General features: G+C 39.9%; 2 protein-coding genes and 1 long non-coding RNA gene across 6 annotated transcripts; 1 reads left to right on the forward strand and 2 right to left on the reverse strand.

Moving 5' to 3' along the window:
• Positions 1-1,750: 1,750 nt before the first annotated feature.
• On the forward strand, positions 1,751-27,076 carry LOC5515555 (aladin). 4 transcript variants are annotated; one of them, XR_007307039.1, is made up of 18 exons: positions 1,751-2,190; positions 5,055-5,194; positions 6,025-6,080; positions 6,373-6,464; positions 6,583-6,629; positions 6,923-6,989; positions 7,201-7,232; positions 7,331-7,390; positions 8,889-8,972; positions 9,341-9,461; positions 9,995-10,116; positions 10,191-10,251; positions 10,487-10,580; positions 11,418-11,585; positions 12,059-12,134; positions 18,564-18,648; positions 19,030-19,211; positions 26,228-27,076. XR_007307039.1 is itself a non-coding variant. In XM_048723880.1 (17 exons), the coding sequence occupies exons 1-17, from the start codon at positions 2,050-2,052 to the stop codon at positions 19,156-19,158; spliced, it is 1,575 nt and encodes a 524-aa protein (XP_048579837.1). In that variant the 5' UTR covers positions 1,751-2,049; the 3' UTR covers positions 19,159-20,128. The 4 variants fall into 4 exon arrangements, 2 of the variants coding, with proteins under 2 accessions (XP_048579837.1, XP_048579838.1); XR_007307040.1 differs by lacking the exon at positions 26,228-27,076 and adding an exon at positions 22,095-22,835; XM_048723880.1 differs by lacking the exon at positions 26,228-27,076 and having other exon boundaries at positions 19,030-20,128.
• On the reverse strand, positions 11,902-19,036 carry LOC125561036. The gene is made up of 2 exons (XR_007307041.1): positions 15,608-19,036; positions 11,902-12,742 (listed from the first exon to the last, which is right to left on the reverse strand). It is a non-coding gene; the product is annotated as an uncharacterized LOC125561036 (long non-coding RNA).
• LOC5514773 (twist-related protein) lies at positions 22,826-25,208 on the reverse strand. Its single transcript, XM_032384433.2, has one exon. The coding sequence runs from the start codon at positions 23,807-23,809 to the stop codon at positions 23,420-23,422; it is 390 nt and encodes a 129-aa protein (XP_032240324.1). The 5' UTR covers positions 23,810-25,208; the 3' UTR covers positions 22,826-23,419.
• Positions 27,077-27,147: the final 71 nt, after the last annotated feature.

Below are 27,147 nucleotides of genomic sequence, written 5' to 3' on the forward strand. Positions count from 1 at the left end.
CAAAGGGATCTAAACCTCTAGTAGAGGGCTTTTTTTTTGGGGGGGGGGGGGCAGAAAAAAAAGAGAGACTCTTAGCATCTGTATTGCCTTTGGACATACAAGGTTGGTTCATTGTCGGAGATATAAGAGGTTGTGAAAACGTGTAAATCAGCAGCATTAATATTAACTGAACTACTATGTCCCCATGATGTCAAATATTTCCGTCCCAAAAAATAGATTCATTTATCAGGCCTCTCGCGGGTAATTGTTTTTCGTGTAATTGCATATATGAGGTCTGCTCACATGATGTCTTATACGTACTTATATGTCTTATATCATAAGACATCAAGTTGGACTGACCTCAGATACGCAAAACGGTGGTTTGCAACTACAGTTTTTGTACCAAAAACCCCAAACTGAAAATTCATTAACACGTGCATCGCGCCTCCGCAGATTAATGATATCTCATATTTATATGGTGATTATATTCGCCACAGATTAGTGCAAGCATTGAAGGGGCTTTGAACGAATTCAAACAGCTGGGTTTATCAGGGACATTCCATCTTATTGCTTCATGTCATGTTCAGGGACTTTCCAGTCACTTCCACGAAGTCACATCCTTACAGAGATGGTTACAGAAAAAAACAAATGATTGGATAACAAACGTTACGCGAGAACTTGATCAACAGCCACTTCAAAAGCTCTTGTCGCAAGCTAAAAAAAATCATATAGGCAGAATTTATCATCGGCGGAAAATTTTTATTTTTGTGTGTTCTCTCCACTTAGGAGAATTCCGAAAGGGCTGGAGAGAATTCCCTGACAAGACAAGGGTGTTGAATATACTCAAGAGACCATGATGTAAGAGAACGAATCCTCCATATTAGGGTATGTTCCAATGATGACGCCCATGAAAGCTATTTTTAGAACAAGCAGTTATTTTTAGATACGCATCTGATTGGTTAGCGCTCACGTTTCCTAGCAACATCAGTCAAACGCGCGATCACATCTTGAGAGATGTGAACCATCAAACTGGCAAAGGATGTTATGGAAATATTTTTGACCGGAAACCATCCTTTTTTACAAACGCTGTGAAAATGATCTTCCATAGAGTACGCTGGATCCAATCAACCGTTTCTCGGACATTGAAATGCATAGAGTACGTGATTTTAGGCTCGGGGATCAACTTCCCCAGTAAAAGTTTTCACGGCTGATTAGCAAATTATAAGTTAAAGTAAAACGACAATCAATCATAAATCTGTGTTTACAACACACAATTCTTTTCCAATTCCCCTTAAATGTAAAAGATACATCCAGAACTTAATAGCATTCTATTCACACCGATATTGTGGGTATTAAGACAGGTATTTCACAAATAAAATATTTCAAGTCTCCATAATGAAGTAAATCTTATTCCGGTGACAAGGGTTTCTTGGGTGACATGATTTCTGAACATTTGCGTGAAGAATTGAAGTTCATTCATCTAAAAATATTGTAAATCAAAGAAAAATAAAGAAAATCAAAGAAAAATAAACATAGACTGAGAATGCCTAGGTTTTCCATCTCACCGTATTGAAGAGAAAAAAAAAACTATTTAGGAGTCAGCCTGATGCATCTTGAATGAACTCCAAATTCGCCGTCTCCCAGACGTTTTAGCGTTCAATTATTTATATAACATTTAGATAACTTAACATTAGATAACTTAACAGATACCAGGACACCACCCTACGAGTAGCATTGTAATCATGAGCTATGAGAAGCAGCTAAAAGGATAAAAACAGGTAGCGAACGAAATTGTGAAAATGTACTAGCTCGCGAGGTGCCCATAACCAAATATGGCGCGATGAACCATATATGGATTCTATGATTGACAAGCTCGCGCAATCTAAAAATAGCTTTCATGGACGGCATCATGGGCCACGGGGATTCGTTCTCTTATATCATAGTCTCTTGATATACTTGAATTATTTCAATGGAGCCTAGGGCTAGGCTACTAAGCTAACAATCCCAGTCTAGCAAGTACATGGAACGCCTGACGACTTTTGCTGTTCCCCGCCATTTCTTGAATCTTGAATGAAAGAGAGAAGTATGTCTCTTCTCTCTGTCTTCTCACCACCCCCTGGCCCTGACACGGTCACGGTTTTTGAGAAAAATACTAATTACGTGTGCGAGGATTATAGCCGAAAAGAGCCGATGAGACAGTGTGTCATACAGGTAATTGAACTAGAACTAGCAAAAGCCAAAGTGCATTTGAAAAGCGCTCTTATGAAATTCTTTATGAGCTTACCAAGATTTTGGATGAGCCCTTGATCGGAATCGCCAACATCCATTCTCTTAGTATAGCTGAGCTCTAAGGGAACCAAAACACATAATACTTGTGTAGTCACAGAAGTTTTTGCTCTCAAACACCATGGTCGACTCTGATTTCTGATCGCAAAATATCAGCCAAGCATTTGCAAAAGCAAGATATCCTAATTACCGAGCGAGGACTCCAGTGAGGACTCGAGTTAGGACTTGAGTTAGGACTCGAGTTAGGACTCAAGTTATAAATTAAATAAAATCAAAATTAATTTTCTAAAAAAATATTTAAACAATTAAAATTAATTTTCTAAAAATTATAAAAAAATAACATTTGAAAATGTATACAATTTATAAAAATTACTATTTATCGGCGAAGTTTTAGCCTCCTTTGCAGCCACTCTTTGTGTCAGTCTCAGATCCTCCACATACAAGCTAGAATGGGGAGGACCGACACAAAGAGCAAAAGAAGGCTGCTGTTTTAGCTTCGAAAACTTCCGCGAAGATCCAGCATGTGAGCGCCCAGGATTTTCGTGGTGCTGGATCCCCGAGCATGAATAAGCATTTCGGACCAACAAAATATTATCAAATCCAAGTTACTTATACTTATTGTGTGAGAGTTTATCTAAATCAAACAGGCAATGTAAAATCGATTTTGACGCCTCAATTTTCAAGCACTATTTTTAGCATCAGTTTGGTACGGCTCATGATAAGAGCGGATGTACTAGGTCTAAGGGATAAAACTTGGGGCGAATTTTATACCCAAGGGATAGGTATATGTACATTTTTTAGGTAGAGTCCCCGGGAGATCGGGAGATCCCGAGATTTTTCAGGCAAGGTTCTTAAGAGGTTCCACTGCATACAATAAAAAATGAACAGGTTAAAAAGTAAATCAAATCCTTGTATCTAATATCAAATGAAGGGACGTACTTATATAATATCTTCCATGTTGTGTTCACGGAAATGCGTGATTGCACTCAACAATAACAATTGCAACAATAAATATTGCATTTAAAAATACTTAAACCTAAACGAATCAGAAACATCTGCCCTTGCCTGTCAGGTTCCGGCTTCCTTGTCCTAATAAAATTGGGAAACTTGGATAGTGGGTGACTCATAGCGGTCCGATTTCAGCACGCAAGAAACTACAGTAAACAGCGGGAAATACTCTGCAAAAGAAACGCTTATTTCATCCAAACATCCAAAAGTTTTGGAAACCTAAACCTCAGCCGATAAATAGTACTTTTAATAAATTCAATAAATTTTAAGACAGTATACTTTAAAAAAAAAATATTTAAAAAAGTTATTTATTTATTCATAACTCTGATCCTATCTCGAGTCCTGGCCCAGTAAATAGGCACACTATGCAAAAGCTATTTCAAAGGAACTTTTAATCAAATAGTTTAGTTTAGTTTATTGGCTTTGTCACACAAAAATACTACGGTTTACAATAGGAATTAAACAAAATAAAGAAAATAAGAAACAATGTGACGGGAGAAGAAAACAGGGCGTAAGCCCCAATTGAAATTCTTTCCAAACAAATTACAAACAATAAAAATTCTAAAACGAAAATAAAAATTGAATTACATAAATTTAAGCTCTATGAAATTATGGAGGTTGGTAAAAATAGTAAAAATGGTTAAATAAAAGGCCTTTTAATTTATGAAGGATTATTCTTTATTCGGAAGTGTAATGACTGTGTTGCTTAATTAAAGAACGCAATTCAAATTATCTAAATGACTAAATGATGGTGTTACCCGATGTGACATGAGAATCAAAAGGTTCTCAGGACTTTTGTGAGTTCTAATAAAATAACAAGTCACACTTTGACATTTGTTCCAGTTGCATAGGAACTAAACTCGCTGATATCTGTTGCTGAGCGGAAAATGCACAAGCTGAAACTTGAAGTACTTGCCAATCTATCAGAAAGGCCTTGCTTTGGGCTGTTATTGGTCAAGAGCATATTGAGTGACAGCGCACTACAGCAAATGTGAAATGGTGCTGTTTTTTTTTTTATGGCAAAGGCCACATGTGATCTGAAACTGCTATAAAAGATACTGTGACTGTTATCAAGAGATAAATGTATAAATCTTGAGATGTGTAACATTTCCTATTGTCTTGGACCACACAACAGCAACATACTTTCTGCTTCCATGTGCATAAACATAGTGTATTTGTGTATTTCAATGATTTCCATACTTAGTTCAGAAGAGCCGTTTGGAAAGAGAGATCAAAATATGAGATACAACTGTATTTTGTAATGTGAAATTAATTTTTGAGGCTCTCTGTCATGTTTATTTATACATTGCTCATTGATGTGGAAATAAGAACTGTCACTAAAGAGATAGCGATAGTGAATTATACATGACATAGTGAAGTATACTCTTTGAGTTTTCACAATTTTCTTACCCTAACATCATCTGTCTTTCATGAATTTTGAATAACTGGCTTTTCAATGTGTATAACATAATCAAATAACATAATCTTGAGAAAGTACAGTGTATAACAAAAGTTGAAAACCATAGATCTAAAGAGGAGTAAATTGTCCAAACACTGTCACTAGATACCCCACAGGTGAAGAAAGTGTGGTATAATAAACTACAACAAATTAACAAACAAAAATGTGTTTTAGGATTAAGAAATATAATAGCTAATTTCTAAAATTAAAAGATTAAAAAACAGACAAAAAAACTAATGGGTTCTTTCCAACAAGTCACTCCTCCAGTGTTTAAAAAAATGATAGTGGTTACTGCTCCTTAAACTTTGTTTATTTAATACAGGGAGTAGACTACCCACAAATCACTCTTGAGAAAGAGGGTGTTAAGGCTGCAAGGAGTTTAGCCAAGTCTGGTGATGAATGGGATCCCTTTGTTTCACCAATAGAGGATAGCAGCCTATGGCAAAGGTTATTCCAAACCCTGTAAGTAATGCTTAAGTGACTCCAAAGGGCCAAAAACCCCTCTGTGTCTAGGTGTATTAGATCTAAAAATTCATCAATTTCCTTCAGCCATTGTTTTATATATGTATAATAAGCCAGACCGGGGAAAGAATGGGTTGAGTGGACCAAAAGACATCGGAAGTCGATCGTTTCCCATACAAACCTCAGTATTTTTCAAGCAATATTCGGTGTATTAACTCGCTCCAAAAAGTAGTATTTTGCATAGGTGTTGACCAAAACATGGCCGGTATGATTCATTAAAGCGATGTCTCTCTACGATGATTATTATACAAAAAATTGCCTCAGCGGTGAGCGATGATAAAACTGTCAATGAAATGGTCTTATTCTCTGATATCCGAATAAATAGTGTTGATAAAAGCCACAACTGTACAGCAAAATACCATCTTTTAGTCACATTTTTTTAGGCCTATGGCGTTATATGGCCAAATTCTTGGCTGTTTGCTAAAGCAATTTTAGTACCATAATCCAAAAAGGCTCATTGCCTTAAAGATTCATACTTCACTGCAATCACTTTACTGCAATCACTTCAGATTGCATTCTACTTTGGTCGATATTTTCGTAAAATATGGCATTTTTAAGGGAGTTTCCACACCACATACCTCGCAAAAAAGACAAAGGTTCGTATGGGAATCTTTACCTCTGGTGGATTTTCGTCGTCTGGGTCTGACTCGACCCCTTCTTCCCCGGTCATCCCTTTAATTCTGATTGATGCCAACTCTGGCATAAATCATCAACTCCAGTGGAAACCCTGTTCCTGTTTGGTTATTGATATAGATTGTTCCATACTTCAGGAGCTCAAAAGGCCTTTCGGGCTGTCTGCAAGAAATACAGAGAGACAAAGAGAAAGGTGCAGTATACTCACAATTTTCAGAAACTTTTCCCTTGTCTGAACTGAAATGCAAGATTTAGAAATATGAGACCAATTGACATCATTTGATTTATTGTAAGAAAGTTTGAGTTAGAGTTCATGTGGGTGGGGGACTGGAATGCAACAAAAGGTTAGACTTGAACATTACTTGGAATGCTGGGAGATAAGCCAAATGAACAATAATGCCTCTACTGTCGGCAATGAATGAACAGGGAAACAAGGGAGTTTGTTGGAATTTATAGCTCAATATCTGCATGTGTCTAATTTCCAGTTCCTGCCTGGTTAATGTCTATTGGTGATGGGGTGGTTTCTATGTCTACTTGGTTTGCTTCGCTGTATGGCAAAGTCTTCCCACATTTAAATGTATGAACAATATGTACAGTACCTTTTGTATATGTTTTACTAACTGTACTATACTTGCATTATTTTTATACTATTAGTAGTAAGTATAAAGCATTAAGCAAGTTTTTTTTTTCATCAGCTTTCAAGAGAAGAAATGATAACAGCATTTTCTCCTCCCTCTCACTGGTATAGTGCAAGGCTGCCAACTCTCCTGCATTAGGCGGGAGTCTCAAGATTTTGAACCTTTTCTCAAGCCTAATTTCCACACATTTACTGTATTCTCCCACATTAGCTATCTTGGTACTTCTGATACATTAATGTATTTTCTCAAGATTTTTCCTAAAGGGAGGTTGACGGCTATTGATAGTGTGTTTACAGCAATTCTGTTGAATGAACATTCTAATGAATGTTTTTTTTTCAAAATGTTAAGTGTTATGTTCCCATTTTAATTAAATTGCTGTGTATACCTGTTTTTATAGGCTGTCTTCCCAAATTAGAGCTATTGCATGGCATCCACATGCTTCAAAGTTTGCATTAGCATGGCAGGTTGGTAGATATATCTGCAAATAATTGTCATGTTTAACACCTACACACCATCTGAATCGAGCATTTTACACACTTTTTTTCATGCTTTAGGATTAATTGATAGTGTATTTGATATCCTATTATGGGATAATTATCATTCACTTGGAAGCTCTGTCATTTTTGTGAAAGGTGTTACCAGACATAACTTGGATTACCTTGCCTTTAATATCAGGATGATGTGATCAAGGTTCATACTCTGAAAAGGTTAGACTTACTTTTGCTTGCATTTTAGTTTAATTAAAATAAAAGGATATGTTTTTATGTTTGATGTATCTTGTACAACTGTATTTTTTTCATTTCAGTGCTGTTGTTCCAGTCCTAAAACACAGACAACAAAGAGGGATTGTATGCGTTGCATGGAGGTATGGAGCCTGAAAGAGTTGCAAAAGCTTTTAGATGCATGAGCCTTGCTTATTAAACCGGAGTCACTCAATCCAGAGGCAGAGGTTTAAATAATGGTATAAACAATTTCTATGAATCCATTTCTTGTAGAAGACCATTGAGCAAGAGGTTCTGTTTTTCATTGCACTTCATTAACCTACATATGTACAGTACATATATAGGGCGGGCATAAAAGAACTGCTGGGGAAGCTAGTTTTACTCATGGTACTTAAAATGGCATGATCATCTGAAATGACAAATAATGTCAGTTGTGTATAAACTGCATTTGATTATGTTTTGCAATGGTCATATAGATGGATACAAAACATTGACATTTGCACAGTACATAAACATGCACAATACAGATGATAATCTTTCATGGTACCACAAAGTGCTTTGTTTACATGTTTGTAGTTGCCAAATTCACAATACATAGTAATATCATGTAATAGTACTGAATTTTTCAAAATGTTTTGCTTTTGCCAAATTCATTATGTGGTTTTACACAAAAATCAATCATGAAGTTATTTGCTTACTGTTTTCATCTTCTTGTTGCCCCATCTTTTAATTTCACAATCACAAGCTTTACGCAATATTATTTAAATTATTCACCTGCTACTAGCCCCTGTACCTAACACGATCTTGCATGTCGTCTCTTAGGTTATTGCCTGTCTAGGAGGGTGTCTAGCTACCTAACACGATCTTGCATGTCGTCTCTTGGGTTATTGCCTGTCTAGGAGGGTGTCTAGCTACCTAACACGATCTTGCATGTTGTCTCTTAGGTTATTGCCTGTCTAGGTTGGTGTCTATGTAGCTTTGTGTGAATGCAGGGTCCATCTCACAGGATCTTGCATGTTGTCTCTTAGGTTATTGCCTGACTAGGTCGGTGTCTAGCTCAGGCCCGTAGCCAGGATTTTGAGCGGGATGGTTTGTTTTCCCATTTCAGCGGACCAAATTTCCGGTATACCCCTCCCCTCGCCTTACTACATTAGGCCATCAATACTTCAAATAAATTCAATCTTGTATTTAAAATGGATATTAAAACACCCTATTAATATGGTGCTTTTTAACATATAGTGGTAATAATCAAGATGATTATTAAAAAAAAAAAAGATTTTTATAGTCATTTTAAAGACATATTGATGTGCACGGTAATCCAGCCAAACGTTTTATTTTTTTTTGTTTGCTCTGGGCAGACCTTCAAGCTGATTGGGGGAGGGGGGGTTCGTCCAAACCCCCCCTGGCTACGGGCCTGTAGCTTTGTGTGAATGCAGGGTCCATCTCACACGATCTTGCATGTCATGTCTTAGGTTATTGCCTGTCTAAGTCTGTACCTGTCAGTCTGTACCTGTCAGTACCTAACACGGTCTTGCATGTCGTCTCTTAGGTTATTGCCTGTCTAGCTCGGTGTCTAGCTTTGTGTGAATGCAGGGTCCATCTCATATGTTTTCCATCTAAGATCTTTTGCTGTCTCTATAGGCCTTTATCAGCATCTGTACTGGCAGTAGGGTGTGACACTGGTGTACTGGTATGGACAGTTGATCCAACATCTCCTGTGACAAGGTAAAGCATTTTACAGTAAGGTGGAATTATGATCCTTTTATCTGTGACTCACCTCCCCCCCCCCCTGCTAACACCAATGTAAGGCGTGGAAATTGAAGATTTTGCCCATTTCTGAAAGGGGATGATTTCAATGAAATTACAACACAAAAACATGGAGCACTTGACCTGTATTTATTGGGTAAAAAGATTTGGTATTGGTGCTGATGAGAATGGCACCTATAGTGTTGATCTTATGTACACTGTATGCTGGTGATAATAATAGTGCTAACAATATAAATAATAACAGTAATAGCCAGTAATAGTCAGTATTTTATTCGAAAAGATAAAGTATTTTATTTGAAAAGATAAATCTTATCCAACACCATCAGACTAGGGAGCAATGTTGTGCAGCATTTATCATATCGTGGCCATAGTCCTGTCACGACCATTGCATGGAGCCATGATGGTCAGTTCCTGGTGTCTGGTTCGCCCCTCAGCAGTAGTCTGTTGGTAAGCAATCCCTACTTTTTGTATTTTGAGTTGAATTTGCTGGTGTTACAGTGCAAAATTAAAATAATGGACAGTTAAGTAAGATACAGTATGTATAATTTTGAGCCCCTTAGCCCTTAGAGGCATTTCGATTGGTTGAAGGTCCTCAAAGCTGGTACTGTAGTGGGATGATATAACTGACAAGTAAAAGAATTTATTATATACATACTGAGAAATACTCACTGAAAACATATTCAGTAAATTTTCGTTCCTTCGCTGGTCTCAGCAAATCAGAGGCGCGAACGATGTGTTTTACCGTGAAGAAAAGTGGTTTGTGGTTCTGATTGGACGAACGATATTTTTTACTGCGATTGAATGGCTTCAATCCCAATGCATCAAGGAGTGTATAAAAATCGTACAAGCATTTTCCATTTAGCAATTTATTTATTTCATAGGTGTAGAAACTCGTTCGTTTTTTGATACTGAACAACTCGTGAATAAAAACCGTACGTGCGCACTTCCCATGTAGTATTCTCTATGTTGCATTCATCTAGTTGTGGGATACCACCATTGAGACTGCCACGCCCCTGTACCGTGCTGGGGGCGGCATCTCCCTGACCTGCTGGGCCCCAGACGAGAGTAAGCTGCTGGTTGCCTCACCACTATCCATGTTCAGGTACTTGCTATTTTTGACTGTGCATGAAGAAACCACTTTTAACATACTGATGCTTTCCTTTTTATTCCGAAAAGGATTTGGGAGACAAAGACATGGACTTGTGAGAAATGGTCTAATCTAAGTGGGAGATGTAAGGTAAATTGCATTTGTTGAGTTGTTTTTGTTTAGTTATTATTGCCTTATTGTTCATTTATTTGAACTTTCACTTCATTTCGATCCCCCTCACTGCTTAAGATTGACACGCCCAATTGCAAATAGTTGCTGACTGTTTTTAAGCTATGTATGTAATCTCTTCCCCCTTTTATTTCAAGTACAGTTCCTCCTTTCCCCGGTTGTCTATTTTGTATTCTAATTCCTGTCTTTATTGTAGTCGGCTTGTTGGAGTCCAGATGGTTCCATACTTGTGTTTGCAGTTGCAGAAGAGCCAGCCTTGTACTACCTCAAGTTTAACATTCTTCTAGATGGTACAGTGTTTAATAACGAATGCTAATGGTTTTGCACAGTGATTGTTGTGATGCTAAGAATATATAGAATTATTTCAAATCACGGAGTGTTAGTTCACCGACGTTTCGTTAATGCTGCCTCACCAGGAATGAATAAGTCAGTTAAAACCCGCGACCGACAGGAGCAAAAAATGGCAAAATTAAAATTTTAAGGTTTTGTTAGCTTACATATTGTTTATATTTTGCCTTGAGGTTCCTTGAATAATATAAAACAAAATAAGCCTTTAGAGTTTTTTGGTAGATTATCCGAGATATGATTAAGCAAAGTTGCCATAGATCATAAAAAAAGTAGAAATTTCGCCCAAATTGGGCAATTTCAGACAAATCAACATTCTTTGAGACAATTTGCAATATCTCAAGAACGGATTATCTACCAAAAAATACTAAAGCTTATTTTGTTTTATATTACACAAGGAACATCTATTCAAAAATCAAGCGAATATAAACACGAGCTTTGCCATTTTTTGCTCCTGTCCCCGCGCCCGCACTTTCAACCAATGTTATTTATTTTTAAAGTTCACCACATACTAAAATACAAATGTTGCATTATTAAAAGTCTCTTGAGGCTCCTTTTAATGATCTGAAAATGCAACGATCTGTTTGTGTCAAAATAACTATCAGAGATTGAAGTCTGATACTTGATGAACGATTTGGATTGAAAGTAATTCAGTTACTCGCTTTGAAAGGCTGATGGAAAAAAGATCCTTTGTTTGACTCCGTATTGTGTGGGAATGTAATATGGCGGTTTGGTTGGCCTTTTTTAAATGACAACTCTGTTAATGTCACTCTACACTGCAGCAGATGACGGTATCGAGAGCGCGACTAGCGAAGCCCAAGTAGCCGTCAAGTGTGCTAATCTTGAAAGGCATTCCTGGGACTTGCCCACAGGGACTATAACCGTCGGTGGCCTAGTTCACACAATGGCATGGGACCCCACCGGAGAAAGGCTGGCTGTTATATTTGAGGGTACGTGTAATGCAAAGGGACAATAAATATACGTTTAAAGTTTATAGTTTAAAGTTTCTTCGTTAGTTTATATTATTGCATGAAACTTCGGGTGACTTATTGCGATTCTCAACACATTGCAAAATTACGTAAAGATAAGTGTGGCGAAAGATAAGTCGAAAGGAAAATTCAGTTATTCACATTATTAGAAGATGGGGGAACAACTTTAGCGATGAAAAGAACGAGTGGTCTTAGTAAACTCAAAAGGTTCCCGAGTATCTTTGAAAGATGTCCGTAGAACAGTGTAGTGACGCGAAGGACGAACAAAAAAACATTAAAAAAATAAAAAATTTACTTTTATAAGGGTAAATGAAGGGTGCATGAAGGGCAATTTAAAACATATATTTGAAGTCTTTTCTAGTATCACTGATAAATGTCTTTTAAAACAAATGTCTTCTCTCATGTTTTCGCTCCTGCCCCCCCCCCCCCCCTAGATGACGGCCAGCGAGCACAACCGATGGTCGTCATGTTCAAAACGAGGCTGAAGCCCACGTTCGAGGTCCTGCCAAGGTGGGTGCGGTTGCTAAGCCTATTGGCGAGGTTGCTTACTCTATTGGCGAGGTTGCTAAGCCTATTGGCGAGGCTGCTTACTCTATTGGCGAGGCTGCTAAGCCTATTGGGTTTGTTTGTGGAGGTTTTCGTTACTGAAAAGTTTTCGGCTTTTATTTTCGTATTTTTAGCCGTGATTCAGCTTTCATTCGCGTCTCTTCGCGTTTGTCACGTTCTTCTCTGTCGTCGATGCGATCGCGAACAAACGCATCGCCAATTTCTGATCCAAGTAAAACGTCGAGTGAACGCGTGCGTGTAAGCAGAATACGAATGTCCTAGCTGCTGGTGACCCGACCCAGGGTGTGACCGCTGACCCTGAGTGTGACCGCAATGTCTTTGACAGGCCCGGCCCCTCAGGCTGCTATGCTTGTTCGTAATTAACGGCCATCTTAATCTTATTTGTACTACCTTCATAGAGGCCACAGACTGACAAACGGCCTGAAACCGTGGCGTGGTGTTAAGTTATTCTTAAAGGGAACGAACACACAGCACTTGTAAGATAAAAGGAAACTGCGACATTTTTTTGTAGTCCATGCCCTGTGGGCCATATTTTCAGATGTGATTTCTTACTGCAAAATAGAAGAAAAGCAGGGTTTGTTTGTATTTTAAAGAAAGCGTTCAAACTGTTGTGTAACTACCTCGTTTTGCCCATTTTCCATAACTTTTGATAGGTTTTCATTAGCACGAATTTGGAGTAATAGACTTTTGAATGAGGCCAGTAGCAGGGTTAGCCCATTAATTGCCACATGGATGTAGGAGGAACAGTTCTAAGTTTCCTTTTCGAAATTTAGCCCAGGCAGAGTTTTCAGCCCTTTGGCAGGCTGAAAGTACAACCCGGTATCCCCAACAAATACTTGTACAAAAATGCTCTTTGGTTACATGAACGAGTTTTTAGCCTGGGATTAATTTGTCATGGGGAGTTTTCCAGCCCGGGCTAGGATGCTTAGCCCATGCAAGCGGGTTGATAATCGCCATGTGATCAGCCTAGGCTGGAAAACAATAAAATCCGCGTTCAACACAATACAATCCACAGGCTTTAGTCCAGATATAATCGGTTGGCAGATACCCGGGCTGAGTTTTATCACCACTATTATCTGTTGATTTCCCCGCAACCATTTTTTTACCATAACAACCACCATTTTTATTATTATTACCATCACAACTAATATCACCAACATCGTTATCAACAATAGCAAAACCACAATCACCTTTTCAACCGTCGCTGCTCCCGCGAACAAAACAACCCAGCAAAAACCCAACAATCATCATCGTCATCACCACCATAGACAACAATAGCAACACTACCATCACCACTTCAACCATCGTTCAAGAATCCTACTAGCCGGTGGTATTGGTGGTTGAAGGGACAGCACCATCACTACCACCAACACCATCACTACCACCATCACCACCACCAACACCATCAAGATGATTGCTACCACCATCACTACCACCAACACCATTACGATGATCGCTACCACCATCACTACCACCAACACCATTAAGATGATCGCTACCACCAGCACCATTACTACCACCAACACCATCACTACCACCAGCACCAGCACTACCACCAACACCATCACTACCACCAACACCATCACTACCACCAACACCATCACTACCACCAACACCATCACTACCACCAACACCATCAAGATGATTGCTACCACCATCACTACCACCAACACCATCACTACCACCAACACCATTACGATGATCGCTACCACCATCACTACCACCAACACCATTAAGATGATCGCTACCACCAACACCATCACTACCACCAGCACCATCAAGATGATTGCTACCACCATCACTACCACCAGCACCATCAAGATGATTGCTACCACCATCACTACCACCAACACCATTACGATGATCGCTACCACCATCACTACCACCAGCAACATCACTACCACCAACACCATCACTACCACCAGCACCATTAAGATGATCGCTACCACCATCACTACCACCAGCACCATCAAGATGAGCACTACCACCAGCACCATCACTACCACCAACACCATCACTACCACCAGCACCATTAAGATGATCGCTACCACCATCACTACCACCAACACCATCAAGATGAGCACTACCACCAGCACCATCACTACCACCAACACCATCACTACCACCAGCACCATTAAGATGATCGCTACCACCATCACTACCACCAACACCATCACTACCACCAGCACCATCACTACCACCAGCACCATTAAGATGATCGCTACCACCATCACTACCACCAGCACCATCACTACCACCAACACCATCAAGATGAGCACTACCACCAGCACCATCACTACCACCAGCACCATTAAGATGATCGCTACCACCATCACTACCACTAGCACCATTACTACCACCAAAACCATCAAGATGATTGCTACCACCATCACTACCACCAACACCATCACTACCACCAGCACCATCAAACTCACCATCAAAATGAGCACTACCATCAGCACCATCACTACCATCAGCACCATCGCTACCATCAGCACCATCGCTACCATCAGCATGAAAACATACCACTAGCACCATCACCCTTTCAACTGGCAACACCACGCACCAGCAATACTGTCATCATCCCATTATCATTATCACCACTACTAGTGTCGTCATCATTATTATCATCACCATTACTAGCGTCTTCATCATTATCATCACCACTACTAGTATCATCATCATTATCATCTTCATCACCACTACTAGTATCATCATCATTATCATCTTCATCACCACTACTAGTGTCGTCATCATTATCATCTTTATCACCACTACTAGTCTCGTCATCATTATCATCTTTATCACCACTACTAGTCTCGTCATCATTATTATCTTCATCACCACTACTAGTCTCGTCATCATTATTATCTTCATCACCACTACTAGTGTCGTCATCATTATCATCTTCATCACCACTACTAGTATCATCATCATTATCATCTTCATCACCACTACTAGTGTCGTCATCATTATCATCTTTATCACCACTACTAGTCTCGTCATCATTATTATCTTCATCACCACTACTAGTCTCGTCATCATTATTATCTTTATCACCTCTACTAGTCTCGTCATCATTATTATCTTCATCACCACTACTAGCGTCTTCATCATTATCTTCACCAATACTAGTATCATCATCATTATCATCTTCATCACCACTACTAGTCTCGTCATCATTATCATCTTCATCACCACTACTAGTGTCGTCATCATTATCATCTCAATCACCACTACTAGTCTCGTCATCATTATTATCTTCATCACCACTACTAATGCCGTCATCATTATCATTATCATCACCCACTACTAGCGTCATCATCATCATCATCATCATCATTGTCTTTATCATCATCGCCATTACTATTGACAACAACGAAACCACCACACCCCCAAAACACTTTCCACTCTACCTTGCCATTAAGTGACAACGACTTGCATCATACTCTAAATTCTTCATGATTTAGTGTCACTTCTTCACAGTCTTGCATCGTGCTCTAAACTCTTCATGATTTAGTGTAACTTCTTCCCAGTCTTGCATCAAGCTCTAAACTCTTCATGATTTAGTGTCACTTCTTCCCAGTCTTGCATCATGCTCTAAACTCTTTATGATTTAGTGTCACTTCTTCCCAGTCTTGCATCATGCTCTAAACTCTTTATGATTTAGTGTCACTTCTTTCCAGTCTTGCATCATGCTCTAAACTCTTCATGATTTAGTGTCACTTCTTCCCAGTCTTGCATCATGCTCTAAACTCTTTATGATTTAGTGTCACTTCTTCCCAGTCTTGCATCATGCTCTAAACTCTTTATGATTTAGTGTCACTTCTTTCCAATCTTGCATCATGCTCTAAACTCTTTATGATTTAGTGTCACTTCTTTCCAATCTTGCATCATGCTCTAAACTCTTCATGATTTAGTGTCACTTCTTCCCAGTCTTGCATCATGCTCTAAACTCTTTATGATTTAGTGTCACTTCTTTCCAATCTTGCATCATGCTCTAAACTCTTCATGATTTAGTGTCACTTCTTTCCAGTCTTGCATCATGCTCTAAACTCTTTATGATTTAGTGTCACTTCTTCTCAGTCTTGCATCATGCTCTAAACTCTTTATGATTTAGTGTCACTTCTTCCCAGTCTTGCATCATGCTCTAAACTCTTTATGATTTAGTGTCACTTCTTTCCAGTCTTGCATCATGCTCTAAACTCTTTATGATTTAGTGTCACTTCTTTCCAGTCTTGCATCATGTCTAAAATGTTCATGATTTAGTGTCACTTCTTTCCAGTCTTGCATCATGCTCTAAACTCTTTATGATTTAGTGTCACTTCTTCCCAGTCTTGCATCATGTCTAAAATGTTCATGATTTAGTGTCACTTCTTCTCAGTCTTGCATCATGCTCTAAACTCTTCCTGATTTAGTGTCACTTCTTCTCAGTCTTGCATCATGCTCTAAACTCTTTATGATTTAGTGTCACTTCTTCCCAGTCTTGCATCATGCTCTAAACTCTTTATGATTTAGTGTCACTTCTTCCCAGTCTTGCATCATGTCTAAAATGTTCATGATTCAGTGTCACTTCTTCCCAGTCTTGCATCATGCTCTTAACTCTTCCTGATTTAGTGTCACTTCTTTCCAGTCTTGCATCATGTCTAAAATGTTCATGATTTAGTGTCACTTCTTTCCAGTCTTGCATCAGGCTCTAAACTCTTCATGATTTAGTGTCACTTCTTTCCAGTCTTGCATCATGCTCTAAACTCTTCATGATTTAGTGTCACTTCTTCCCAGTCTTGCATCATGTCTAAAATGTTCATGATTTAGTGTCACTTCTTCCCAGTCTTGCATCATGTCTAAAATGTTCATGATTTAGTGTCACTTCTTCCCAGTCTTGCATCAAGCTCTAAACTCTTCATGATTTAGTGTCACTTCTTCCCAGTCTTGCATCATGCTCTAAACTCTTCAAGATTTAGTTTCACTTCTTCCCAGTCTTGCATCATCTTCTAAACTCTTCATGATTTAGTGTCACTTCTTTCCAGTCTTGCATCATGCTCTGAACTCTTTATGATTTAGTGTCACTTCTTCTCAGTCTTGCATCATGCTCTAAACTCTTTATGATTTAGTGTCACTTCTTCTCAGTCTTGCATCATGCTCTAAACTCTTTATGATTTAGTGTCACTTCTTTCCAGTCTTGCATCATGCTCTAAACTCTTCCTGATATAGTGTCACTTCTTCCCAGTCTTGCATCATGTCTAAAATGTTCATGATTTAGTGTCACTTCTTCCCAGTCTTGCATCATGTCTAAAATGTTCATGATTTAGTGTCACTTCTTTCCAGTCTTGCATCATGCTCTAAACTCTTTATGATTTAGTGTCACTTCTTCTCAGTCTTGCATCATGCTCTAAACTCTTTATGATTTAGTGTCACTTCTTTCCAGTCTTGCATCATGCTCTAAACTCTTCATGATTTAGTGTCACTTCTTTCCAGTCTTGCATCATGTCTAAAATGTTCATGATTTAGTGTCACTTCTTTCCAGTCTTGCATCAGGCTCTAAACTCTTCATGATTTAGTGTCACTTCTTTCCAGTCTTGCATCATGCTCTAAACTCTTCATGATTTAGTGTCACTTCTTCCCAGTCTTGCATCATACTCTAAATTCTTCATGATTCAGTGTCACTTCTTCCCAGTCTTGCATCATGTCTAAAATGTTCATGATTTAGTGTCACGTCTTTCCAGTCTTGCATCAGGCTCTAAACTCTTCATGATTTAGTGTCACTTCTTCCCAGTCTTGCATCATGTCTAAAATGTTCATGATTTAGTGTCACTTCTTCCCAGTCTTGCATCATGCTCTAAACTCTTCATGATTTAGTGTCACTTCTTCCTAGTCTTGCATCATGTCTAAAATGTTCATGATTTAGTGTCACTTCTTCCCAGTCTTGCATCATGCTCTAAACTCTTCCTGATTTAGTGTCACTTCTTTCCAGTCTTGCATCATGCTCTAAACTCTTCATGATTTAGTGTCACTTCTTCCCAGTCTTGCATCATGTCTAAAATGTTCATGATTTAGTGTCACTTCTTCCCAGTCTTGCATCATGCTCTAAACTCTTCATGATTTAGTGTCACTTCTTCCCAGTCTTGCATCATGTCTAAAATGTTCATGATTTAGTGTCACTTCTTCCCAGTCTTGCATCATGCTCTAAACTCTTCCTGATATAGTGTCACTTCTTACCAGTCTTGCATCATGCTCTAAACTCTTCAAGATTTAGTGTCACTTCTTCCCAGTCTTGCATCATGCTCTAAACTCTTTATGATTTAGTGTCACTTCTTCCCAGTCTTGCATCATGCTCTAAACTCTTCATGATTTAGTGTCACTTCTTTCCAGTGGTTTCGTTCAAGGTCCGCCAGATACAATACCGCAGCTAATCGCATTTCAACAGAACTTCAAACATGGAGCCGTGTTGACTGTGGTAAGACATCCCTTTTGATTCCTAGCACTATACAATACCGCAGCTAATCGCATTTAAACAGAACTTTAAACATGGAGCCGTGTTGACTGTGGTAAGACATCTCTTTTGATTCCTAGCACTATACAGTAGTTGAATGTCCCCCGTCTGGGAAAGAAAGAGCAGAAGGTGTCTATGCCTACGTGAAAACGGAGTAGTTTCAACATTAGCACTTCGTATTTTTTATATCTCCCTGATTCCAACACCAGTCCTGGAAGAGTCTGTCCGCCTCTCTGTGTCTTTTAGTCCCCCATGCATATCTGTCTCGCTCTCTGTCTCTTTTTCCCCATCTTTCTGACTGTCTTCTGCCTGCCTTCTTGAGTCTTTGTAATGCTCTCTTTACAGTGCTGGTCTGACGGAACCATATCATTCGTGCCTCTGCTCTATACTCCTCTAACAGAAGATGATGGACAGGCCTACCGCGGTGGCCCGGCAAATGGAATCCCACGGGCACTGGCCATGTACTCTGAGTAATGCATAAACCAGGTGTAAGGTGTAGATGGGGTATTACAACGGCGCATCTCAAGGTATTCCACGATTACTGGCCAAGAGCTCTGAATACGTAACTTATTCTATAGCAAAGGGTATAGGCCGTGGTTAATAATACAGAGGTTCGTATCTTAGGATAAACTGCAGTCACCGGAAAGAGCCTGAATAGGTAATTAGTAGAGGGGGGAGGGCTGTGGTGATATACATAGCTACTGTTCGTGTCTAATGGTATATGCCCGCGTCCGCGCTAGTCTTTAAATACTCCGACTAGAGAAATGAATTAACGAGAATAGGGAACATAGATTATAATACTAACAAATATCTCTCATGGGCATATTACGTTAATTGACCATGTACTGATACCAAATAACACCTAATGGAAAACAAGATGTTCACTTACAGTTGAATCACCGCAAAGACGAGGATGATAATCGATCTTGTGGAATGATACTTGTGAATCAAATAAATATTTTTATATTAGCAGTAAGATTGATGAACTCAGTTAATACATATAAACGCCAGATTATACTCGACCTTTCTCCTCTCTCTCTCCTCTCTTGCGATCAGGTTGAGCTAATGGTTTATCAGTTACTCGTAGGCTTTCAGTATCTGCTAGCATTTTACTCGCTAGACATTTTTGTGTTTCTATATATAAAAAAAAAACACCATGCTGCCCCTGTGGTCAATGTTGCTGCCTTTCAAAAGAGTACCATCACGGACACCACCACCACTGATGATGCCGAAATAACATGACGAACCGAAGAACTGCTTTAGATAAAGGCTCTGTGGTAGTTACCTTTGTGAAAGTCCCAAAATATTAATGACATATCAGGCGAACAATACGCTATACTGAGACCTAGATCTACTCTAGGGTTTACTATTGATTTTATCCTGATTCTCAACTAATCATACCATGTTAACGGTTTCTTTGAATAAAAATACTCCCCCTGGTGGACACTACGGTAACTTGGGTATCATGCCGCTCACGCGCCATCCGCAGCTATTATTCTCAACCTTATCCCACATCACATCGGTACTCCGCCACGATCCTATCTTGTTATAGGCTAGTTATATCACATAATGTATTGATTACTATTATTAATTAAGGCATTATTACTCGAAGATTGTCGCGGTAGCCTGGTGGTTGCTTGGCGTGACCTTTTTTTTCTTTTGTACACTTACAACTGCTCGAAATGGACTGTGTGTATTGGTATTTATTGATCTAATTGATTGTTTCGAGGAGTGGATCAGATAGATTAATTCTCAGTCTAATTAAGAGCCCAAAACCTTTCTAAGATTACAATATCTGCGGTAGTCGGCATTTTTATTGTTAGGTTTCACGTGATAAGATTTGACAGCCTTTGACAGGTTTTTTCCCTTTTTTGGCATTGATCGTTGGTTGATTTTTGTCTTATTTTGTCTATGGACCCCTATGCTAGTGCAAAGGATATTAGTTGCCATTCCCATTAGCATTTCTATACCCTACAAAAACGAAAATAACAACAAGCCGAAAATACCTTATTGTTGTTCATATATTAAGAGTCAGCGTTGATTCTATGTTAAGGACCCTGTAGGGTTTTGTGGCGTCTTCGTGAGCTCGTGCTTCCCCAGATCACATTCCAAACATAGTTCTCTTCGACAAAGAAAGCGCCGCACCGCCAACAGTCTATTGGTTTTACAGATGTCCCAATCCTTCACTAAGCCAAATGATGTTTTAAACAGGCGATGCAGCGCTTTAAAGTTCTCGTCTTGTCTGAAAAAGGACACACACGAAATATCCCGAGTACAGCTCGCTCGGATGTTCTTGGCCAAAACATCCGAAAAAAATATCATGAGCCGAATGCGTCCTTTGAAGGCCTGATCTGCAAAGTGACACCGTGGATGCAAATTCTGCCTTATTCGGGTTTCGCTGACCCCTTGGGCTTCACTATATTTGAAAAGAAAACATAGACAAGTGTAGAAGCGCAAACAATATTCCTTGAGTCACATTTCCTCCTGTATAAATAAAGACAGCTCGTAGGTAAGGTCACAGGGTGTGATTCGGACTGGGGGGAAGCTGTGAATTAGTGTGTTTTTCTAATTCAACTATAGCCTAAGGATAAAATGGAGCTTTGCGCTGAGTTTCAGTTCATTGATTTCTTTTAAACCAGTTGCAGATGTCATTCAGATACGTTTATACTCGGGCATAAAATGGGGGCTGAAAGGCTGTGGTTGAACGCGATTTCCTTATTCCTCTGGTAGGAAGGGCTGGATGAAGAACAGTCTTTCTCTTTTGGAAACTTCTTCGAGGCTCGGGTTCTAAGGCTCGACAAACCGCGTTTACTTTTTCCATAGTCATAAAACCACAGTCGAAATTTGGGCGGATAGCCCACTGAACTTTTTCAAGAAATGTGGCCGTCCAATCCAGATATACAAGTATATGCGAAATATGTTATAGTCGTCTGCCGCCTTCCTTGATTGGAGAGGAGATTTTTTCTTACTATCGAGTTTGTGTAGATTTTGAGGTTATTAAGTGTTATGTCATAGGAATGGCGCTAAAGGGGGAGTATGTATGTGTACAAAATAATCTACCCCAGCACCGTCTGCTCACAACACGATACAGCGTTTGCTTATCCCTGTGACTATTTTTAAAAGAGCCACAAATTCTATGTCAAGGCGTTCTGATCACCATAGGTTCAAGGCAAATGGATTATCAGAGGTGTAGATAAAGTTAGAGAAAAATATAGGCTCTACCGCTACTAAAGATAGATGCCATCGTATAGTTTCATGAAGATCGTCTCGAGGCTTAAGCTGACAAATCGGTGGCTCTCCCAGCATGTTCAGCACATTTCCATGTACTATAGAGAGGTTTGCTTATACTCCAATCCCTGATGGCCAAATAATTAGACCTTGATTGGGTTTTCGTTTCCTTGTGTTTATAGGGTTATGTTGATGCTTTTATAACGCGTGGACACAGCAAGGAAAGCCTTTACATGTGCGCCGAGTTATTAAAGGATAAAGACCTTACAATGCACGATAATCGCGCTTCACTGGGCTACTGCGCAGTCTACTGTGCGATCAACACTCGTTTTTACTGGCATGAAGAAAACACCCTGCGCTTCGTTTACATGCATTCCATGCTATCGGAACTGTTAAATCAAACTCCCTTGCGAGGGCAGACTAGACTATCCTAAACAAATCTTTGCTGGGCTCTATCATGTATCTAATATCTGTTTAATCCCTTCCTTCTCCCCAATTACTGTAAATAGGAACACGAGGTACTGCGAATTTGAGATTTTATGCTTTTGATATGTGGTCATTCCAAAGAGTTAGATTTAGCTGCAGTGTTTTTGGTCTGGGATTCGGGATGTTGGGTATGGCACAGAGGGCTATCGTTCGGCGTCTGAGAGAGGGAGGAAATGAGATGATAAATCGATCCCTCTTTCTAAGTGCGTGCGAACCACATCCGTGATAAAGCGCATCATTCACACCCTGGAATAGGAAAGTGCTCAAGATAACTCTATTATCGATTTCTATATAAAGCAACGGACTGAAATGTTAGTAAATCCCGCGAATTATTTTAATTCTTTCTTGGGATGAACCGTTGGTGTCATTAAATACTAGTATTACACGAAGTAGGCCGTTATTGAAGGAAGTAAAAATCACCTCCATGTGTCTTTGCATAAAGTTTTATTGTGATATTTACAAACGTAAGAAGTGATATATCGCAGCTTTGCTTTCAGTTTCTGGTAGTTTCTGTTCTGATCGTCTTTATGGGTGTAATACAACTCAAAACACGCATTTATCTGATAATTCAAATGTTCGCCATGTTGAAACTATCAGTGAAATGAAGTGGCTAGCTGAAAGACTCAAGTATACGTGTGCCGTGAAGTACTCAATGAGTTAAGAAACCTCAGCTTAGTTCTCGTTGTGGATAGCGTCTCTTCCAAGTTTATCTACGATAAATCTTGAAATGTGCTTTTCCTGCGTGTAAATCGCATCGACAACAACAACAATACATAGAAGTCTTGTCTCTGGAATGGTTCTCCGAGTTCTCTTAGAGAATTAACTCCAAATCATACCGTGGAGTCCGCTTTAGAGCTTGTATAAATCCCATTTTCTGACCTCGAATCCGCTCATCTTCAGACTGCTGTGAAGCAAAACTTAACTGCTCATATAGACACGACGTGATACAAGTCCCCAAGGCTCCATGTTTTGAGATGTCTGCAAAACCAAACACAACGCGAAGTAAGATCGCAGCTCAGGGCTACTGCTGCTGGAACCATGCGCCTTCCATGCGCCACACACTAAAGGCATAAGAGAGTCTTTCATGCGCAATAAAGGACGAACTGAGCGCAGAGCTCGGGTGCTTCTCGTTATTTCCCAGCACTTGACATAAGAAGTCGATGTAGCGTGAAGCCAAGCGTAAAGTCTGTATCTTTGAGAGTTTATCGGAAGGTAACGTGGGGATAATCTTTCGTAGTTTGTTGAAGGCTTCATTCAGAGCCTGTGTTCTCTGTCTTTCTCTCACGTTAGCTATCGCTCGCTGATCATTCTTGCTTCCTCCACGTCTTGTTCTGTTTCCGCCGGAGGATTTCTTGTACTTTTTCTTTTGGTTGTTATCGCTCGCTGACCCGTTTAGCCTTGGAAGGCCCATTGCTGTGCTAATTCACTGGATTGATCAGAGTTCCTCTCTAAAGCACGAGCCTCGTCCGATCTACAGCAAGTCCGACACCGAGATTTATTTACTCAAGCGTTACCCACAAGCGGCTGCCAACTGAGGCGCGCGCTAACAGAGTCACCCTAAATATGTCAACTTCGCATGAGTCGCTTGCCCCTATCGCCTTTCCCCGCAAGTCTGTCGGGACGTACTGCCTAATTAGAATGCATCCAACTATTGGGTTCCGCCAATGGGATTGCCTAGCCGAGTCTTTAGTATTCTCCAAATTTAATAAAAGACAGCCTTATCTCGGATAACTGGCAATAAATGTGATATTTACAAACACTCTCTTCGGGTTTGGTTGACAGTTTCTCAAAGTGCCGCTGCGTTCGCTATCTCTCGCCGGTCAAGGCCTCGGGGCGGAAGTCCATCGTGCTCACTAGAATCTGTCGAGTAGGATCGCAACGGAAGAGTTTGCGCAAGTTTGGAGTCCACCACAGGAATCGGCCTCGAGCCGAAGAAGACGCTGCGATTAGAGTTGTACAGAAAGGTTCGGGCAGTTTTGTTTGGTGTTTGGCTTAACGCGTGGTGGCGGTAGTGGCTTTGATTGTGCTCCTGTCAGAGTGATGGACTTGTCATTTTAGCGGAACATCGGTCTTTGTCATAAGACTGTAGATTTGCTAGGTCTGGTCCGTTTGTTAGTATTTCTGGTCGTTTGTTATGAGTGTTCACCGTAGTGATGGATCTCGTTGTATCATTTACCACTCCACTTGAAAGGTCAACAGTACTAATTTTACGCCACTCGAAAATATCAAAGCCTTGTGTCAGCTTGTGTGCTTTGGGTCTGACTAAACAAGTAACCTCCCGAGGGAGAGGCCAATTCTAAAATTGACCCATGGGCCTGAAATAACGCCGTTCTACACTCCTGATATTTTACAGTCGATATCTCTAAGATAAGACTGAATTGCGGTGTAAACGCGCGTGATTCGGCCGTGCCTTTTGCCTGTTTTCCGGGCACGAGGTTTGCAAGCCTTCACGCTCCTTCACGGGTGTAGGTCAAGTCTTACTCTACATCGTTACAGTGATGAGGCGACAAGTAGACAATCGATAATGATAACTTTGCACATATGTTCCGTACAACTTGAACAGCATAAGCTTGTTATTTTGTGATCAAACTTCCTCGTGTCTGTGGTTACCACAGAATAGTTGACACTTAGGAAATATCCGCTCGACATTTCAAGTCTTTATATTTTTTTTCGTATACCCGTAACCGATACATCTTCTTTGTCTGTCCTATTACGGATTACTCCAGCGTGTAACAAAACATCATTAGGCCGATCATTGGGTATTTTTTGATCAATCCACCTTCAATTACTAATTTTATTGATATGGTCTTTCCAACTAGCCGATCGTCCGCCCATACATCCACCTGTCGAAAGCTAAGCAGATCGCTTTATTTACCATACTACAAGCGAGATTAACATATTTGGTATCCATAAAAGCGTTATGTTCTTGAAAAGATTTGAACAATCTCGCATTTTTGGTGTGTGCATGTCACTCAATATGAGTGGCATGAAAAAGATGCGAGCTTTCTTGGGTCCCGTTGTCTTCCCGTTGGATTCAGCTTCAGAACCATTTTTTATCCCTTGGGAAGTGATGCTTCCCTTTTCCTTATTTTGCGATCACTTTTCCTTTTTTTTTCTAGTCAGACTAGGTTTCTTTTTCTAGAGGTTTTTCTTTCCCAAATTTTATTTGTGAACTTCGTTTCCGACGAGCCGGTTACTTTTCGTTGGACGTGAGGTTTCTGTTGGCGTCCTAGCCCACACACCCCTACCCTAAGCCCTTACTCTCGCTCCAGACAACAGCTGCGAAAGTCATTAGCTCACCACTAGTGATAAGATAAACACGCCTTTGTGCTGCTCTGCACGATAGTAATCATTCTATAACGGGTCTGTTCATTTAGAAGTTATTTTATATTGGTTATCTAATTCCCCAGGTTTCAAACATTCATGGTGTTGGTTTGACCAGCTAATAAGTTCAATACAAATCATAACCAAAATAGTAGTCAGAAGCGGTAGATCCAAAGGTTTGTGAAGAAACCCCAAAGGGCCGATGGACAAAATGCCCCAAACATCCTGCGGGATGCACTTTTTAGGGTAAGCATAGCGTTGATTGTGGTAGGGGTAGGAGGTTTTGCCGTGTGCGTTTTCCGGAACCACATATTCACGTGCACGTCAACTCGCATAACGGTTTCACATACCGGAAGTGAACCCGCTTATACACTCAAATTTCGGTCCTAAAAATATACTCGTAGAAATTCCTCGATGTTGATTTTTGCTTGATTTCATTGTAGCGCTATTTGTCTAAAATTATTTACAGTACTTCCTTACAGAGAAAAGTGTTTTTTTTTTTCAGCGCGACTAGCGTTCAAAGAATCCGTCGCTTATAGAGGACAAGAAGACGTATCAAATGTTCAAAGAGCTCGCCGACAGGGTCCGGGTCACAGGGCTTCATAGCGCGTGATCGCCATGTCGCGGCATATCAACTGAATCAGGACTTGTGTTTCATGAGGCATAAGATAAGCGCGATTTGTTTAATGGCTGCTCTAGAGCCATTAAACAATTATACCTATCTTTTGGGGCAATTTTTGTATTTATAACCTTAGGAAGGTATGAGTGATTTTTACAGGCAAGAGATGGAGACGTCTGCGAGAGCGTTTACACCGTGTGAGCCGTGCTACCTTAGATCGGTTGAGCAAATACTCTGGCTTTGTAGGGATAAGGGGATGACAAATCTCAAACTTTTTCATCAACTCTCCCTCTCCCTCGAAACATTACCTTCCTTGTGGACACAGTACCAGATGTCCACTGCTTACATTGATCTATATCCCTTTAATTACGTAATTCTGTGTCTACCTCTCGCTTTTGACACCGTTAAGAATAAGTCTGCGCGCACTTGTTACAGATAGGCTGGTTGTGGTTGCGTCGTTTTAACGAAGCTCCTTGGCACGGACTCGCGGTTTCTTTTGCCGGTGTATTGTTATGTCAACTCTTCGTCTTTTCAGAAATTATCACCTTTTGCGTGAAGTCTTTTATTAGTAACAACCAATGCAAGAGAGACGCATCACCCATACAACGTTCACCGCTTGCAAAGTTACATTCGAGCAACTACCACAACTAGCCACAATTTCAATAATAATATATATGAGCATATATTCTTATCGGACAAATAATTTGCGCTTCAAATAAAGCCCATCAAACAAAACATAAACGCTACGGTGTTAATTTTGGCGTGATTTGTGTCACTCAAAACGTCACGTGATTTTTTAGTGGTTA

This window comes from Nematostella vectensis, chromosome 2 (assembly GCF_932526225.1).
Source record: "Nematostella vectensis chromosome 2, jaNemVect1.1, whole genome shotgun sequence".
In the NCBI taxonomy this organism is placed as follows: Eukaryota; Metazoa; Cnidaria; class Anthozoa; order Actiniaria; family Edwardsiidae; genus Nematostella; species Nematostella vectensis.